This window comes from Anabrus simplex, chromosome 1 (assembly GCF_040414725.1).
Source record: "Anabrus simplex isolate iqAnaSimp1 chromosome 1, ASM4041472v1, whole genome shotgun sequence".
Classification (NCBI taxonomy): Eukaryota; Metazoa; Arthropoda; class Insecta; order Orthoptera; family Tettigoniidae; genus Anabrus; species Anabrus simplex.
The window spans coordinates 1,073,345,802-1,073,365,181 of NC_090265.1; the positions used below are offsets into that span (position 1 = coordinate 1,073,345,802).

Consider the following 19,380-nt stretch of genomic DNA (forward strand, 5'->3'; position numbering starts at 1 on the left):
AGACTGTTTTGAGAGAAAGTGAAATCAAACACTGAAGCAGCAAGGCTCCAGAAGGTTCTTAAAAAGATACATATAAATCAAGTGGGAACACTGGAAAATCCCAATGGAACATACACTCAGATAGGAAAGGAGATGCTGGAGGTGTTGCTAGCTTGTCATTTTCCTGAGGCTGAGGAAATAGAAGGAGAAGATATGGTTGAAACAGAGGCCAGACCATGAAGAGTGGATTGGAACTGTGCCAACCAATTAATGAAGCCTAACCATGTGAGGTGGGCAATTAACACGTTTCAGCCCATAAAGGCTCTGGGGCCGGAGGAGATACTCCCAATACTCCTGAAGGAAGGACGGGAGATAATCATCAAGGCCCTGACAGCTCTCTTTAGAGCAAATGTAGCTCTAGGGTACGTGCCAAAATCAAAGACTAAAGCGGTATTTATACCAAAGCCTGGAAGGGCAAACTATGCCCAAGCCAAAGCCTATAGACCACTATGCTTAAAATTCCTTCATGCTAAAAGCAATGGAGAAGATACTGTATAAAAACATCTGGAAAACTGTGCAACTTAACCTAACCTTACATGAAAATCAGTCTGCATACTGGCCTGGCAGATCCTATGAGACAGCACTCCATCATTTGGTTTGCAAACTAGAGGAAAGCCTAGAATACAAAGAAATAGCTCTGGCAGCATTTCTAGACATAGAACTTCAGTAACACAACCTACAACTCAATGATTAAAGTTGCTGAAGGGTGAGCAAGACTGTTGTAAAATGGATTAGATCCATGTTGGACGGGAGGAAAATAAAGGCAACTCTGTTTGAAGAGACGCTAACGGTTAGAGCCACCCGAGCTTGTGCGCAGGGAGGGGTCCTTTCTTTTCTTCTGTGGAACCTTGTGGTGAACAAAATCATAGTCATGCTCAATGAACAGGGATTTTATACACAAGGATATGCAGATGATCTAGTTATTGTGGTAATAGGTAAGGTGATGAGTGTCATCCAGGACATCATGCAAAGGTCATTTAACCTTGTGGAGAACTGGTGTCAGGAAGAACAACTCACAATCAACCCAAGCAAGATAACACTGGTCCCTTTCACAAGAAGGAAGAAATTAGAGGGGATGAGAACACTGAAGCTCTTTGGGCAGAAATCTATACGGAAGAACAAGTGTTACACTTTGGTGTAATATTAGACAAAACGTTACCCTGGAATCCTCACATAGAAAGAAACATAACCCGAGCTAAGAACCTATTGCATGCATGCAAGAGGGCAGTCGGGACAACATGGGGTCTAAAGCCAGCAATGGTAATGTGAATATACAAAATGATCATTAGACCACTGATGACCTATGCAGCAATCATTTGGTGGATGAAAGTAAGTCAAGGAAAAGTAAGTAGCAAACTGACAGAAGCCTTGAATACCCTACTAGATCTCCCTCTGTTAAGTAACTTTATAGAGGGACAGGCTAGAATGAGCTCATATAGACTGGAGCAAAATGGATGCTGGAAGGCTCAAAGGCCCAATCTTGGACACTGTAAAATTAACAGAGTAATAACAGAAGTTTTACACATGCCAGCTAATCATATGATTCCAAAGTATATCTTTGAGAAACCATCTGAGACCCAGATAACAAAAAAAGAAAGACTGGGACATTAACAGATGGAAAACTAGTAGGGAAAATATTGTGTGGTGAACAGATGGCTCAAGGGCTGAAATGGGAACAGGAGGAGGGATAAACGGGGAAAGACCTGAGAGATCAATCCAAATAAGTCTAGGCAGACACACTACAGTTTTCCAAGCTAAAGTGATAGCCATCATTACATGCCTTGAGGAAAACCTGAAAATGAACTACAGAGATAAGAACATGTTCATATTTACAGATAGCCAGAAGCCGTTAAGGTACTTGAAGCTGTCCAGATTACATCCAAAATTATTTGGTATTGTCATACACTTCTCCTGAAACTCTCAGAATACAATGTTGTTAAAATAATATGGGTACCTGGGCATACAGGCATAGAAGGTAATGAAAAAGCAGATAGACTGGTAAGAAAAGGGTCAGAAACACCTTCTGTGGGCCCAGAACCAGTATGTGGCATCTCTTATGAATGAGCCCGACTTTACATAGGTAAATGAATACAAAAGAAACAAATGGAAAACTGGAAAAATGCTCCAGGATGCAGGCTTGTGAAAGAACTAATAAAGAGCCCAAACAAGAAGCATACTAAGGAACTGCTAGAACTTAACAGAGAAAATATAAGATAGGTAGTAGGACTGCTGACTGACAACTGCCATCTTAAAAAGCACCTACATAGAATTGGAGTAATAAGAGACAATGTATATAGGAAATGTAACGATGCGGAAGAATCAGCTGAACACATACTCTTTGAATGTCAGGCGCTGGGAAGAATCAGAATGTCCACACTGGGACTACCTGGTGAAGAGAGAAGAAACATCTGAGAAGACCCAATAAGGAGGACCTGCAACTTTATGAAGGGAGCAGGTATAACTAGGTCGGAATGAAGGAAAACACATGGTAGCAAAAGAACTTTTGGTGACTATCTTCCAGTAAATGTACAACTGAAGAGTCTTCTGAAAGTAGGGAATCTGTTGACACACAACAACAAACTTCTGCCCCATCCGAACAAGTAATCAGTCATCCATAACTTCCCACCTTCCAGTAATGCAGCTTTTGAACCCCCTCAACCTCCAATGCCGTCTCCAATTATATCTCCTGGTTTCGGTAGCCTGCCCCACCGCTTAGCCATGTTGCTTAAGGGCATTTCTAAATTTTCAGTAAACTCTACTAATGAGGTTATTACTTTTCTAAGGTTCCTTGTAGAATTTCAGGATCATGCTTTAGTATTTTCTCTCTCACATTCTCAATTTCTACAAATCATTTATCCATACTCTGTTGGTATCCTCTCTGACAAGATTGTAAAGGCAATAGCTGATAGAAGCTCTATAGAAGTTTTCCATGCACATCTTTTAGCTAATTTCATTCCCTCAAGAGCAATGTCATCTCCCATACAAAGGCTCTACTTCCAAGTTCAAAGGCTGGACGAGAAGCTAGCAGATTTTATTCAAGATATCAAGTTCTATACAAGGGTGTTTGCCCTATATTACTCAGGTCAGATTGTACAGACCACTGACGAAAGGAATTTCTCCAGCCTACAGGTCTTACTTGTGTTTTGCTTCTCAACCTCAAACATTTCCTGAACTCGAGCCTATGGTAGTGTCCACGAAAAGAGTTAAGTACGCAGACACTTAAAAAGTCGCTAGGGAGCCTACGCCATCAGCTAATAGTTCTCGGCCACCACCTCGCCGAACGTTCTCTCCCTGCAAGTGTTATGCGTGTGGGTCATCCGACCACCTTTGAAACAAGTGTCATTTTGTGAAATCTAACGGGACTAGGAATGGAGCAAGGCCATCTCAAGGATGTTTCAAGTGTGAATCATTCTCAACTCTTACCAAAAATTGTACCTCACCTAACAGCACACCTTCCTGTTCTACTTCTGGTGCTGCCTCCTCTAACTTAGGCGATAGGAAGTGACTAGCGCGCCCGGGTGAGTCACCAAGTTCAGCTTCTCGAGGCTCAGCCCAGATTAAGTACGGCACCAAACTCTCTAAGGAGGAAAGACCCTCTAATATATCTTACGAAGGTCCGAAGGAATATCTTAAAATTGCCTCCGAGACCCCAGGATTCTGCCCTTCCTCAAAATTGAGATAAATAATGAACCAGTCATGGCTCTGTTAGACTCAGGAAGTGTTAGCTCTATTATTTCTGAGGAGTGGTATTCTAAATTGGAAGTGTGTTGTAAATTTCCTGATTATTGTTTATCTTCTGTCAAATGTGTTTCGGCGAATTCTTCACCATTCGAAATTTTAGGATTTATTCATGCTAAAGTTTGCATTTCTATATTTAATTGGAAATTTAAATTGTTCATTGCCAGTTGTCATGCCCCGTGATATTAGGGGCAGATTTCATATCATATTCTGGTCTAGTGCTTGATCTTCAGAGCAAGCGTTGCACATTCAAATTTGAAAGTACAGTAATTTACATATTCCCTTTTTAAAATGTAATTCTGCTTCATCTTCTTCAATTTTGCCTACCCAGAGTGAGATGTCGTTAGACCTTAGACATCTACCTGAGGACCAGGCTGATAGTCTTCGTAAGTTATGTCAGTCTTTTTCCGATGTATTTTTGGAAACTCTTGGTGTTACTGACCTAAGTGAATATAAGATTGAGGTAACTGATTCGATCCCTGTAAGGTTTCCTCCATATGGGTTATCTCCACCTAAAATTAAGGCTCTTATGGAGATTATTGATCAAATGTTGAAGGATGGCATTATTCGACCGTCAAAGTCAGCGTATTCCTTGCCCATGTTTCTTGTACTGAAACCCCAAGGTAGTTTCAGGCCTGTTATTGGTTACAGGGGTGTTAAACCATAAGGTCGTATTGCTATCAGTGCCCCTTCCTGATTTGCATTCATGTTTCTCTTGGTTTCGTAAGGCTAAGTTCTTCACCATACTAGATCTTAACCAAGCATACAACCAGATACCTCTGGCGGAAGAATAGAAACATATGACTGCTTTTGCTACAGATTGAAACTTGTACGAATACAACTGCATGCCTTTTGGACTCCCCACGGGCGTGCCTGTTCTTACTAGACTGCTAGATAGGGTCTTCTCCGACATCAAATTCAAATATCTGTACCATTACCTTGATGATATGATATTTTCTGAAACCTTTGAAGAACACTATCTTAAGGAAGTCTTAAATCACCTTCGTAAGGCCGGATTGACAGTAAAGTTATCTAAGGTATCTTTTGCTAAGTCTTCTATGTCCTTCTTAGGGCACCCGATGGAGTTTCAATCGACCATTCCAGAACACAGGCAATTTGTGACTTTAAGCCTCCGAAAGACATTAAAGGAATTGCTAGATTCAATGGAATGGTGAATTTCTTCAGGAAATTTATTCCCAACTTTGCTAAAAGGGCAGCACCCCTAAACCTACTTCATAGGAAAGGTGTCAAGTTCGAATGCGGGCCATCGCAGCAAGCTGCGTTCAAAGACCTGAAGTTAGCTCTAACACCCCAGTCTTAGCTATGCCAAATTTCTCTAAGAAGTTCATCGTTCAAACAGATGCCTCATCATCTGCAGTCGCGGTTGTCCTTCTCCAAGAAACGGAACTCGGAAGGCAGCCAATTACCTAATGTGTCTAGGACCTTATCGGCTCAAGAACCCAAGTACTCCATTTATAAGTTAGAAGGACTGGCTGTTCTGTTTGCCTTGGAAAAATTCCACCTATATCTTGAACATGTTAAGTTTGAATTAGAAACTGATAATCAAGCTCTTTGAGCTGGGTTTTGGATAGGCCCCGTCTACAGGACGTATCGCCCATTGGGCGATCCACGTCTCGGCGTTTCAATTTGATGTGCGACACATTCGGGGATCTGAGAATGTGGTCGCAGATTGGTTAAGCAGCATGTTTTCTGGTGAGGTTGATTCCACTGAGTTGAAGGAAAGTCCTTCTCCTTGTATTTCCATACTTTCTTGCGTTAGTGTCATTTTGACTGATGCCCCTATGTTATTCCGTGACATTGAAAATTATCAACAGGAAGATCCAGTGCTGGCTTCTATTATGGAAACCCTTTCTTCTGGGGAACATGTTGTCCCTTATGTTCTGAGGAATGGGGTTCTGTGTTGCCCTTCGACGCATGATCAAAAGATGAAAGTTGTAGTTTCAGCTGTTCTTGTGCCTATGATCTTCCAACTACTACCATGAGACCCAATTAGGGGGGCATTTAGGCATCTTCAAAACTAGAGAGAAAATTAGAGAAAAGTTTATCTGGAAGAGTATGGACGGCAAAATTAGGGAAATGGTTAAAGCTTGTAAATCTTGCTTGCTTAGTAAGCCCACCTTGTCCACTAAGCTAATTATTGTCATCTCATCAAGCATCTCGCCCTATGGAGCGCTTATATACAGATTACGTCGGACCCTTCCCTCAATGGAAGGGGAATGGGAACAAATTCATTCTTGTGTGTGTAGATGGTTTCACAAGGTTTTCATGGCTATTTCCAACTAAGCTGGCCACCACTCAATCTACCATTTCTTGCCTAACACTATTTTTGCTTTGTTTGGTCTTTGTCAATATACAGTCTCTGATAATGCCAAGACATTCACCTCTAATTTATTCCACAAATTCTATTTTGACCTATCCATCTCACATGTAACAATATCTGCCTGTTACCCATAACCATCTCTTGCTGAGCGGATTAACTGTAATCTTCGATCTGCTTTGATCGCTTTTCATTATGAAGACCTTTCTAGGTAGGATACTTCACTGCATTGGTTATCTTTTGCATTCAACTCAGCGGTTCATGAGTCACACAAGTTTTCACCAGCATCACTCATGTTTAAGTTTGTTCCTAACGCCCCGCTATCCAATTTATGGTCAATCAAGAGATTCTGCCAAAGACAATAGATCCCAATCATACCAGGGACCTGTGGAGGAAGGCCAAAAGTAACGTGAAAGCTTCTGATGAGAAAGTGAAAGAAACATATGATCGTGGACCGAAGCCCACCAATTTAAAGGTTGGACACCAAGTCATGGTAAACAATTCCGTTCCTGCAGGCAAGCTTGCCCCCAGATTTCATGGACCACGCATTATTCTGGATTTCTTAATGCCGGGCACCCTCTTGGTAAGCAATCCAGACACAGAGAGGGTTTTTAGGGTTCATCGGTCCCAAATAAAGCCACTATAAATTTAGGTTCTGTATGGGCCACTAAGTGATGGCATTACTAATTTAATTATATTTCTTTCCTTAACGGCTTAGAATCTTAAGTTTTTATAAACTAGATCAAAAAAGGAGGCCTTCTGCCCCTGTTAATAGTGGAAAATGATTATCTTTTAAGTTCATTTCTGGTTTCTGTCCTCTTGTAAAAACCTTCCCTTCAGTAATTTTTTTTTCCTCTCTCCTGTCTGCCATTACCTTGCCCCTGCCTCCAAGCCCGAGCCTGGATTCCACACACACCCATCCCTGATGCTCCTGCCTGAACTGCACCAACAACTAATAACCGAAAACAAACTCTCTCCATTAAAAACAGTCACTGTTGACCAGGAAATTATTGTGACAGTGCCCTAATGTCATCTGAGGCCGTGTCACAACTGGCGAGAGGTGCCGGCATGGGGAAAGGGCCCACCCTGTTCTGGTCCAGTCTCCTCCATTACGATGGACTTGGATACCATCATTAGTGGCAATGGCTGGGATGCAGTTCCACAACCACCCATTCCTTCATTGGGCAGAACTTCAATATTTGGTCGGTGGCGAACATCACCATGGCTACCCCTCTCAAGGTAGCGGGAGAGAAATATCTGAGGGTACTTGGGGGTCCGGGGGACCCCACCTTGGCATCGGCAGTGGCAGCTGCTCTCACCATCAACCTCGGGCATAACTAACTGGACTTCTAAAACTTCACAAATCACATCACGAATTTATTTTCTTCCAAATACCTTGTCCATCAAGAAATTTTCTGACTCTGATCTTCAAATTCAAAATTTTCTAAATTTCCAGAATGCTAAAATTCAAAAATGTATCAACTGTGGAAGGACTTTAGAGGGTGGAGGTCTGTACAGGAGGTACACCCACTCCATGCATTTAAACTGAGCATCTTTTAGAAGGCCATCTGTAACATGTATTTCAAACTGCGTAGTGGAAGAAGCTTGAACATTTATCTTCAGATGTCTCGATTGTCGACTTATGTGCCCCCCCTCTGGTGGGAAGATGAACAATTAATTTTCAAAGAAATTTGTAATTTCGAGGTTTTCAGAACGGAGATGTTGTAAATTCTTTTTTTGTGTTCTTAGGTTACTAGCACTGCTATCACGTCCTTTGCATTATAAATTTTCGACCAATCAGGAATTTTGTACATTTATTAAATCAACCAATAGGATTTGTGAGTGTATACAGGGCTTCGGCCCAGAGAGTTCTGGAACCTTCCTCTCCGCTATAAAAGCTGGGACTTTTTGGGCCATGTTGTCTTTCCATCGCTCTAGTCGAGAGGTTTAGAGTGTGTTCGTAGAGGAGGCAGGGGGCAAGCCTCGCCCATCGTCAGAAGGCCCATCAGCTCAAGGTAATGGCAGAGATCTTTTAATTATGTAATAGTCTCAGGAAGCTAACTTGAGGGGAAAGTTTCAAAATTCTTTAATATAAAAATCAATCTTTCAATGTAAATTTTCAAACAAATCTAAAGACCTTAGTCTAACTTAGGGAATAAAGAGTGTGAACCCTCTTTCAATTCCCATTCAACTTGGTATTGGGGTGACTATAATTTTGTAAACTTAAGCCCATATAGGGTTTCTAGTGTATCAGCGAGTAGTTTCAAAGGAGTGCTAGCGTTCGCCTCCTAACATTTTGGTTTATGGCCGATATTTAATCCTTTCCTTTTTTCACTAAGGTCAAGTAGAATGGGCACTTATTGCCCCTGTTAAATGTTAACTATCCATATTTAAATGTAACAGACTGTAGCGAGTAAGACAGTGAAGACTGTTTTTCTTGAATCTAATGTAAAAATAGAGAATTGGGCCTTGGAGAGGCCGGAATGTTGAAAATTTTGGAGCCCCGTTTCCTAACTTGTAATTGAATGGAGCAGTAGTGCTCTTTGTAATAGTGAAATGTTTGAGCTACCATACTCATCTCTTAAAAGTCATTATGTATATTGTATCTGTTTCTTAGGTTTTCAAATAACTTTTGTTCTAGAGCTGCCCAGCTCGCCTTTTGTCTATCCAATCTGTTGTATGGTGTTGTTCATTTAGATTTGAATTGAGGAAAAAAACAAGGAAAGAAATAAAATTTCAAATTTTTTAGAGTTTTAAATTAAGATTTGATTTTTTCTCTGTCCACCCATTTGCGCTCGCATCTTCTTACACCTCTATGCTCCACGGAAATTCTGTAACAACAACAACAACAACAACAACAACAACAACAACAATAATAATAATAATAATAATAATAATAATAATAATAATAATAATAATAATAATAATAATAATAATAATAATAATAATAATAATAATAATAATAATAATAATAATAATCGGCCACGCCAAAATATATTTTTTAAATAAACTTTTCCACTTATTAGGTCGTGTTGAGTACATATAGTTCATGTTAAAGAGATGTTAAGTACAGAACATAAATTGCCAAGTTCATTTCAACCACAATGTGGTCATGAAAACTAAATAATCACTAGAATTTAATATTGTTCGGTGACACAGTGTGTGCTAATAACAGAGTACTAAGATTTTTAACTGCCCTTTAAAAATATACTACTTCTGAGTTGGACATAATACTGCTGATCCAACAAGTTGGCTCTGATATGTCGCTGCAGTTTGTAATTCTCACAGGCCTAAACTCAAAAGAATACATCTAAAGTATAAAGCCTTACCAAGATGGTTTAGAAAACCTTGTTTGTGACCATTATTTTTACTGACCTAGTGTAAGTCTTGAAACAATGTGAATCTACCTGTATGACATTGAACACTCCTTCAGGTACTCCTGACTCGGACAGTAGGTCAGCTAACATCAGGGCTGTGAGAGGTGTGAACTGTGAAGGCTTGAATACCATGGTGTTGCCACATGCCAATGCTGGTGCTGCCTGAAAAAAACATTTGATTCCAGATCAATGTGTGCGTGCATGCTTGAGAGATATATATATCTAAAATACTGACTAGACACTTATGACTCTCTAAAACCACTTACCACACCCAGGAATAAGCCTAATCCTAATGGGTGGAAAGATGGATTTCAAGAAAATGAATATAATTTTAGTCAAACACAATTTTAATTTGATCCTTTGTGTACAACTGCAGTGGACTTTGACTAACACAACCAAGTAATTTACATTTCAAAACATTTTCTACAAACATCAGTTCATAATTTATCCAACATAAAAAATTGGATTCATAATCAATATTATGCAAAACCCACAAATGCAAACAATAAATTTCATATCTGTTCTGTATTGACTTACAATTCTTGAATATTAATTCTTAAAAAGAATGTATTTATGGGTCCACCTTTTCAATACACATTAGACTAAATACTAAAACTGAATGTTGAATTTAGTCATAAAAGAAATTACAACATGTTTCACCTGCATTGGGCTATCTTCAGCTAATTAGAAACATTGAAAAGCTACACAAATATATAAAATATGATAGAAGTGGTGATTAATGAGAAAGTAATGGATAGGTAAAGATGAAGGTTTATTCAAACATCAATGCGACATAACGAGGCCGAAGGACAGGAAACTCTATGAGACATAGAAAGAACTACAATACCATCAATATTGATATTTAATACATTCAGAGGTCCGCAATGAAATTTTTATTACCTGCTCCACTATCAAGATCTATCCACCACATACGAACAAGAAGAGTTCCCCCAAACACAGCCTGATAAATATTTGAACCAGCATTAGACGAGAATGTTCCAAAACCACATTTGCCAACTTTTACTCGGAAGCAAGAAGATAATTTGAAGACAGACCCTACAAGTTGTGTGTTTTTTTTTTTAAAATTTACCTCTCCATGGTTATTTTTATGATAACTAGGGCCCAGATGTTGATGACTAAAATTTATAAAAAAATGACCTATAAAATGCCTCCAAAATTCCCTTAAAACGACCTCAAATTTTAAAAAAGACCTAATAATAATGATCAATTTCATAATAATTGTCTTAGACAAATAATTAATATGTGGTTAGAATAACTATAACGTAAAATAAAGATTTTTAGTAAAATTAGTGTAGAATTTTTACTAAGTTATTAATCAATAAATTAACAATTATCACTAGGTCATTTTCATATCTAGTAACATAATGTTAAAAATATAATACAGTGGAACCTGGATAATTCAAACTTCTATAAATCGAAATTGTCTTTAATTAGAATATTTTGCTTGATCCCATTTTGTATGTAAACAATGGCTTGACACTTGAAAGTGGTTCACACAACTAGCGGACAGTATGCCATGACGTGTATAAGCACGTGTGGCTAAGCAGTTAGAAACATAGTCAAGAGAACAAAATCTGAGTTTACAATAATAATGTTATTTGTTTTACATCCCACAAACTACTTTTATGGTTTAAAGAGATGCTGAGGTGCTGGAATTTAGTCCCGCAGGAGTTTTTTCATGTGCCAGTAAATCTGACATGAGGCTGATGTATTTGAGCACCTTCAGTACCACCAGACTGAGCCAGGATTGAACCTGCCAGGTTGGGGTCAGAAGGCCAGCACCACAACCATCCGAGCCACTCAACCCTGCGAGTTTACAATAAAAGAAAAGTTAAAACACTTTTAAAAACAAAACAGAAAGCCCACTATCTCCTAAAAAAAGGATGAGGTTTGTTGACTGCTTGTCATCTCATAGAATGAGGGAGATGATACTCGAAAGTTTTAGACTATGGCGAGGAACGGCTCGGTCCGTACACTCCGTAAGGATGTGTGATAAGGTCAGATGGCTGTCGCACAAGTACACACTGGGAGCTTCCCTCTTCAGTAAGTAGTAGTGTGTTGCAATACAATACCATGGCAATCCTAAAATGATATAATACTACTGCTTCTTTCTGAGTGGCCCGAACAGAAGTCTTCCATACTTTGTTGTTGTTTCTTTAATCATTCTCAGCTTATCTGAATGAGGGGTGACCTGCCACTCCTGCTTCCAATGGAACATTCCCAAATGTCTCAGCTGAAAATGAATATAGCTAGTTGGAACCTTGTAAAGCAATGAACAATGTGATTGCCTCCCTGGGAGCCCTATTACCTAACTCATTTCCTGCTACAACCATGTGCCTTGGGAGCCACAAAAACATATTTCTGGTGGTACCCTCCATAACCCAGCCAGCAGGCCCAGGATCTGCTGCACCAGAGGGCATCACAGGAAACATATATTGGTAGACTGTAACAAACCCAAAGAGTCGGTACAGAGCAGAAAGTGCTGACATTCACTGGACAGGGCATACCGCAGAGCTTCAAGTATAGCAAAAAGCTCTGCTGTGTACACACTACAGGTTCTAAGTAGAGGAAAAAAGAAACCATTTATTATCGACAATGAACGTACATCCTACTTTTGCTTTTACCCTCAAACTATACGTGTACGTAACTACTGAACCTGGATACCAGCAAACTATAGACATAAAGAGTCTCCAATAAATGGAAGGGCCTGTCTTCACTTTTGGGCTTGTTTTCAGATCCAAGATGATTTCAGGATTTAGTCCTCTAACAAGACAAGGAACTGAAGGTACATCAATCTGTAACTGCTATCCACACATATACCAATCAGCTGCATTGCTCATGGATAAGCAGTATACAGCTGATATTTAAAGGGTTATTCCAGTGAGACTCAACTTGTAAGATTTCAGAAAGATATAGCAGATATTTTAGATTCAAGATGTCAAATGGACTACATCATAATTGACCTGTCGAAGGCTTTTGATACGGTTGATCATGGGAGACTACAGACAAAAGTGAGGGCAATTGGACTAGAAAAAATAGTGGCTGAATGGGTGGCTAAATTTCTAGAAAATAGAACTCAGAGAACTAAAGGAGGTTAAGCATGATCTGACCCTAAAATGATGAAGAGGGGAATTCCTCAAGGCACTATTATTGGACGTTTTATGTTTTTTTTATATACTGTACAGTATATACAAATTACTGTATATGAGTCAAGAACTGGAGTCACAGATAAGGCTACTTGCGGATGATGTTATATTGTACAGACTAATAAGTACCATATTTCTCCAAATGCAAGACAACCCCACTTTTTCCTTCAAAAAATTGAAGCTAACTTAAAAATTGCTTTGTGAAATAATAATTTTATTTATAACAAATTTCAAACTTAATTGGAGAAATAAAATAAACAAAGACAAATATCATGTAAATCCTACCTACTCACACTTCCATAATCATTATCATTAGAGGTACCTGATACTGCCTTTGAAAGTTCACAGAATTCCTATTCACAAGCCCATATTCGTATCGCATCTCCTCGTGTTATGGATATTCCAAACTTGGGTTTTTTGCACACATACCTCACACTTTCATGTTCCGACTTCTTTAAAGCATCCTTGTTGCGGGTCACTGAATACCTGTCTTGTACAGTACATATTTTTAAACAGCGAACATTGGCTTTAGTTATGCCGTATTTTCTTATGGCTGCACAATTATTCTTCATTTCTGCATGTTTAATAATCATTCAGTAAAAATTAGCATCATAACATCGATGAGAACCATTGAAAATTTGCTGGCAATACCTGTTCCACGTGTCTAGACGATCCATCATGAAAGTATTCCTGTTGTCTATAAAACTCTCACTAAGCGTACAACCGGCTGCCGCAAGACGCATGTCTCGCTTGATGGCTTCGTCCAGCTTCAGCGGCTAGCGATATACAGTATAATAAAGACATGGATGTTGAAGGTCAAGAGTTTTCTGCGCCGTGATATGGCCATTCCACCCTTGTTTCGCACACATACCTCACAATTTCATCTTTGACTTCTGTAAAGCATCCTTGTTGTGGGCCACTGAATGCACTTTTTGTACAGTATGCAATTTTTAAGCTATCTTTAGCTACACACTAATGCCGAACATTGGCTTTAGTTATGCACATTTTCTTGCAACTGCATAATTATTCTTCATTTCTGCTTGTTTAATAACCATTGACTTAAAATTGGCACCATAATACCGACAAGAACCCATTGAAAATTTGCCGGCAATACCTGTTCAGCATGTCTCTACAATACAACGATCCATCGCGAAAATATTTCTGACGTCTATAAAATGGTTACTTTTACTAAGCGTCAGGTGTACAGCAGATGAGTTATAACTTTGTCACTGAGTAACCGTGACCTTTGTAAGAATTCTAAGGGTCGCATCTTTGTTATTCCAATTCGAATGACATTTCCTGCGCAGCTGGAGCTCGGAAGTACAGTACATTATGGTCGACCTTGCAATTAGCTGAATAGAGTAGGCCTGATGTTTTGATGCCATTCTGCAGATTTGAGAAACATTTTTGTAGAGGCTAGTAGAATGTTATTCTGTCTTCATAATTTTCTGCGAACCAGAGACATTACACAGAGGCACTGTACAATCAACTGCCGCGGCTAGCGATGTATAATAAAGACGTGGACGTTAAAGGTTGAGTTTTGTGCGCTTGTGGGGAGTGAAGGGAAGCAGTATGGTTACCGTGGTAGCTGCCAGTGATGCTCATTACTGTTACGTCGCAAATGCAAGACAGCCCGTGATTTTTCCACATGAAATTTTGAGAAAAAATGTCTTGTATTCAGAGAAATATGGTAAGTTGTGAGTGACTGCAAAAAGACCTAGATAAAGCTGTGAGATGGACAACAGAAAATGGAATGATGGTAAATGAGGGAAAAGTCAGATTTTGAGGCTCACCATGAGGGAAAGACCTCTCAGTTTTAATTACTGTGTTGATGGGGTGAAAGTACCTCATGGGGATCACTGTAGATATCTAGGTGTTAATATAAGGAAAGATCTTCTTTGGAGTAATCACATACACTGGATTGTAATTGAAGGTTACAAATCTCTCCATACAGTTAAAAGGGTTTTAGGAATTGCAGTAAGGATGTAAAGGGGAGGGCATGTAAATCACTGGTAAGACCACAAATTAGAGTATGGTTCCAGTGTATGGTTAGCTCACCAGGTTTCTTGATTTGAGAAATTCAAGGAGTCCAAAGGAAGGCAACACGGTTTGTTCTTCGTGATTTCCGGCAGAAGAGTAGGGTTATGAAAATGTTGCAATCTTTGGGCTGGGAAGACTTGGGAGTAAGGGGACAAGCAGCTCGACTAAGCAGTATATTCCGAGCTGTCCGTGGAGGGATGGCATGGAATATCATTAGTGGATGAATAAATTGAGTCATGTTTTTAAAAGTATGAAAGATTCCAATATGAAGATGAAGTTGGAATTCAAGAGGACAAACTGGAGAAAACTGTTAATTTTAAAAGCCTAAAGACTATGGATATTTAAATATTTACAATCGATTAAAATGAATCATGTTTTCTTTCTGGGAACTTATTCTTGATATAAAAGCCAAAGGCAGGAAGTGATATAAGTGGAGCTGCGTATCTCCCCTAGTGCTCCATCACTACATTGTCCTACAAAGGAGGCTTGCAGTGGTGTCTCAATGGCGCACTAGCCACCAGCGTTTTGGAAAGGTGTGACAATCCAACTGACGAGCCCACTGCCACATTGGGATAAAACACAGGTAATTGCATGACTGAAAAATCCTATAAAGAGCTTGGATATTTTAATACTAGGTGTAATCAATAAATTTCAGTAAAGCCAGTCTAATCCCATTGGAAATATTTTTACTAATGGTTTAGGGACCACCAGTGGGTTTTGTTTTTCAAGCAGCCAGAGTATGAGGAGGACTACAACTTGGATTATGTGCCAAATGCCTACTCCTATTACAAACAATGCCGCAGATGCCAACTCCTCCTAAAAACAAACTGGTATCATGACTCTCAGGACTAGTTAGTGGGTCACTCATGGTTTACAGATGATGTATCTACAGGACCCCATATCATATACTACATATAGGAAAAGATTAGCAAACGTATTATTCTTTTCCCAATTAAAAAGAAACAGGAGGAGGAACTAAAAATAATAATATAAAAGGAAGTGTTTGTCTGTCTGCGTGTCTGTCTCCGCAAAATCTAAAGCCTGCAGAGATCTGAAATTTTGAACACAGGTAGATGGAAAGGGGTCCGAATGCACCTCGAAGCCAGAATTTTCATTTTCGCTTTCGTTGGTGAGTTATGAATGAAAAAAAATAATAGGAAAATGTGCATTGGGATATGACAATCCAACATGCTGTCACCAAGATTAAATGCATAGAGTCACTGTCGCTAGGCAACTTACATAAGATATGTAGAGAACACAATTCAAGGAGCCATTTTACGTCCATGGCGTAGAAAGCCGCTTTTGGTCTTATATGGTGCGAGAGCATATGACGCTGTTGATGGTGATTGGTCCGCCGGACGGGGACGTAAAGTCTTGAGCTATTCGAGAAGAGTGGGCTATGTGCTGGCACCGGCTTTCATTCTCTTCATTCTTACTATCATATATCATGTCATTCATTTCATCTCATTAATTCATCTCATTAGGTTGACATCATGAAAGATGTCCGGTTGTAAAACCTCATCTCACTTCATACCCAAACCGCGTAGATAAAGGGGAGAAGGGTTGGACATGTATACATTTAGAGGAAATATATAGGACACAAGATAGATAAGAATAAACAAGGAATAATACATATATCAGTCAAGATGCCATTTTAAGTCCGTGGAATAGGAAGTCATTTTCCTTCGGTCCATGATGTCTGTCTGTGTGCATGTGTGCGATGCCCAGCCAAATCTACGGCAAACAAAGTTTTGAAATGTTTGTCATAGGTGGGCACAGGTTTTCACCTAAGACGCATGGCTGTGTCTAAGAGCAATTCTTGCACCAAGACATGAATCTGTCAACGTCATCAACGAGCAACTTTTACAAGAATTACCCAATGTTCACAAAGTTACAAGTCTATCGACTACACGGCAGAGCCTTTGAAAGACTTGGAGTCACCTGGAGTACCCTCGAACATCTTAGAGCGGACGATTGTGGCACCGATTATCCTTATTAAGAATAAGGATCCTGCCTTCTGCAATGAACACGACTCTGAAACTGATGACTAATATTATTGAAGCCATTCTCATGATTGGGCATGCCGTGAACGAAGTAATATTCATTCCTCGGATTCGAATAATTTCTTTGGATATACAGTTTAAGTTTAGATGTCTGCAGTTCCCCGTTTGTTTCAGTTTCACTATGAACATAAACAAGGCACAAGAACAATCTCTTAAAATTGTAGGACTCCATCTTCGAAAAGGCTGCTTCTCCCATTGTCAACTGTACATGGTTTGTTCAAGAGTTGGAAAGGCGAACACACTATATATCTTAGCTCCATTTGGAAGTACTCTAATATAGTTCAACCAGAAGCTCTGTATTGTATACAACAGTTGAATTAATAAATGCGGGTAAAGCCGCGGGTACATATAAATATAAATAAATGTAGTAATATATTAGTCATTTTCTTTTATGAAACCCTATGAACTGATTTTACACTGTGGCACTGAGATCTTCATTAACAACATGCATCACATTAAGAGTGAGTGAACAGGAACACACTAAATTTGAGGATTGGTTTTTAGTAAGAAATTTGGTTTGTGAGACAAAAGAAGAGATACCATATATACGGAATAATATCCGCATTCTTTTTTCTTTATTTTGCAAAGCCTGAGAGTGAAAGGTTACGGTGCAGGTATTATTTGCATCAAGGTTGATACAGTGCTTCTGACATACAGAAATCTGGAAGCTGCTATTTTTCACCCGCTCTGTTGGGAACTCTGTTCCTGTCACAACCGAGAAGTGTGCCGCGTACGGATGACCGAAATTGTCCTTTTTCTGGATCAGTTCCGGTTGTTCCTAGAAAAATACTATGTTCCAAATACCAGTCCTGGGAAAAATTAGGGCTGCTTAAAATATTCCTACACATACAAGCAAGACACCATGCAAGTTGTAGCGTGTGTGATATGATCTCAGGAATTCAAAATGAATGATTAACTGATGATGTGATGATTTTAGGAGACTTGCTAAGCAAAGCTGTATCTATGGACGAAGAAATCTGCATTGACCAAGCAAGTGACTGCGTGATTTTGTTCACGTAGCAGTCAGCTTGCATTCTGGAGATAGTGAGTTCAAACCCCACTGTCGGCAGCTCTGAAGATTGTTTTCTGTGGTTTCCCATCGCCACACCAAGCAAATGCTTTACCACGGTTCATTTTGTACTGCTCATAGGCCTTTCCTCTGCTATCGTCACCGTACGACCCATCTGTGATGATGTGACATAAAGCAAATTGTAAAAGGAAAAAATCTGCATTGAGTGGCATAAGCCTTTCATATAATTACCTTTATTCAACTGATGGTGTTTATACATTTAAAATAGTAGTTAGGATATAATTAATAGTTAGGATATAATCTAACACCTCTAATTTACAAATCTTGCAGATAATACAATACAAACAGTCATAAACCGTGGTAAAATAAAAAAAGATAGTAGTTGACAATGAACGTAATTGAATGCAGTGAGAATTACGAGGAACAATCACTACCACCACCACTACCTAATAATCAGTGTCATGGGTACTTACTGCAAAATTATTGTCTGTCAAAGTGATGACTAAGTTGTGCACCCCTTGCATATTAATATTTTGTGGGTTCCCTTCCCTTCTCTTGATGCTAGCCTGCTGTTCATTGCAGCCAATGATTAGTTTCAAAGGACATCGAAGCCACAGTAGAGGACTAACCCTCACATTCTCCCGCAGTTGGAAAAATCAGCTAACCAGCGGTACTTGTGGGGTTCTCAAACACTTAGACCATGGTGTTGCTAGACCAATCAGGCTGGAATGCAGGCGATACAGAATATTGTTATTTCAGAACAGAATGTTGCTAAACCAATCCCGAAGGACTGCACGTGATTCGGAAAGCTGTTATTTCGGAATTCAGTGTTGTGGCGTACTGTTCATCTACAGAAAAGTTCCGAGCCCAGAACAGTACCAAAATAACTGTTACGTAACTTTTTTCCAATCTCTAGCACCGCGTACATATTGTGGCATTTGCGCAGCATTAGTTTAACCCATTGGTGCTCAGAATTATTTTATTTTTATTTTGTAGTTGAATGTACTTGACAACTGTTGTAATGATTACATGTATTATCAAGAAAATAATTATCACTTGAATAAATAAATGGAAAATGATTTTCCATCACTTTGTATAAAGGTTTTATTTATGCAAAATGTTACCATAATAAAAATGCATATTTTAGTCTAAATCAATGTAAAGCAATGTAATATAGGTTATTAACAAACCTTCTGAAATCAATAGGGCCGATGACCTTAGATGTTAGGCCCCTTTAAACAACAAGCATCATCATCAAGCAAGCAAAATCAATAAAAAGGAAGCAATGGACCTCATATTAATCATATACCGGTAGTTATATTTTCTGTGAACAAAATCAAATTATTGAATACCGTATAGGAATCGATTAAAAGTAAACTGAAACACATATTTCAATTATCCTTGACAGTCAGAATTTATGAACATTGAGAAAGCAATCTGGATGAAATGGCACTTAACACTTGGTGCATAAGTACACTGTGCGATTTTGGCATAGTTTACCCCTACAAAACTTAGATTCCCCTTTCACTACAATATGATCTTTTCGAGCTATCTTTACAGCATTCAGTGCAGTCGGAAATGATGGTGA

General features: G+C 39.1%; 1 protein-coding gene across 1 annotated transcript in view; it reads right to left on the bottom strand.

Annotated features, from left to right (window-relative positions):
* The window catches only part of LOC136857994 (4-trimethylaminobutyraldehyde dehydrogenase), a 168,016-nt gene that overhangs the window by 95,422 nt on the left and 53,214 nt on the right, over positions 1-19,380 (bottom strand). The window contains exon 5 of the mRNA XM_067137164.2: positions 9,523-9,654. Coding sequence (XP_066993265.1) covers positions 9,523-9,654 — 132 coding nt within the window. The remainder of the gene's footprint in view (positions 1-9,522; positions 9,655-19,380) is intronic.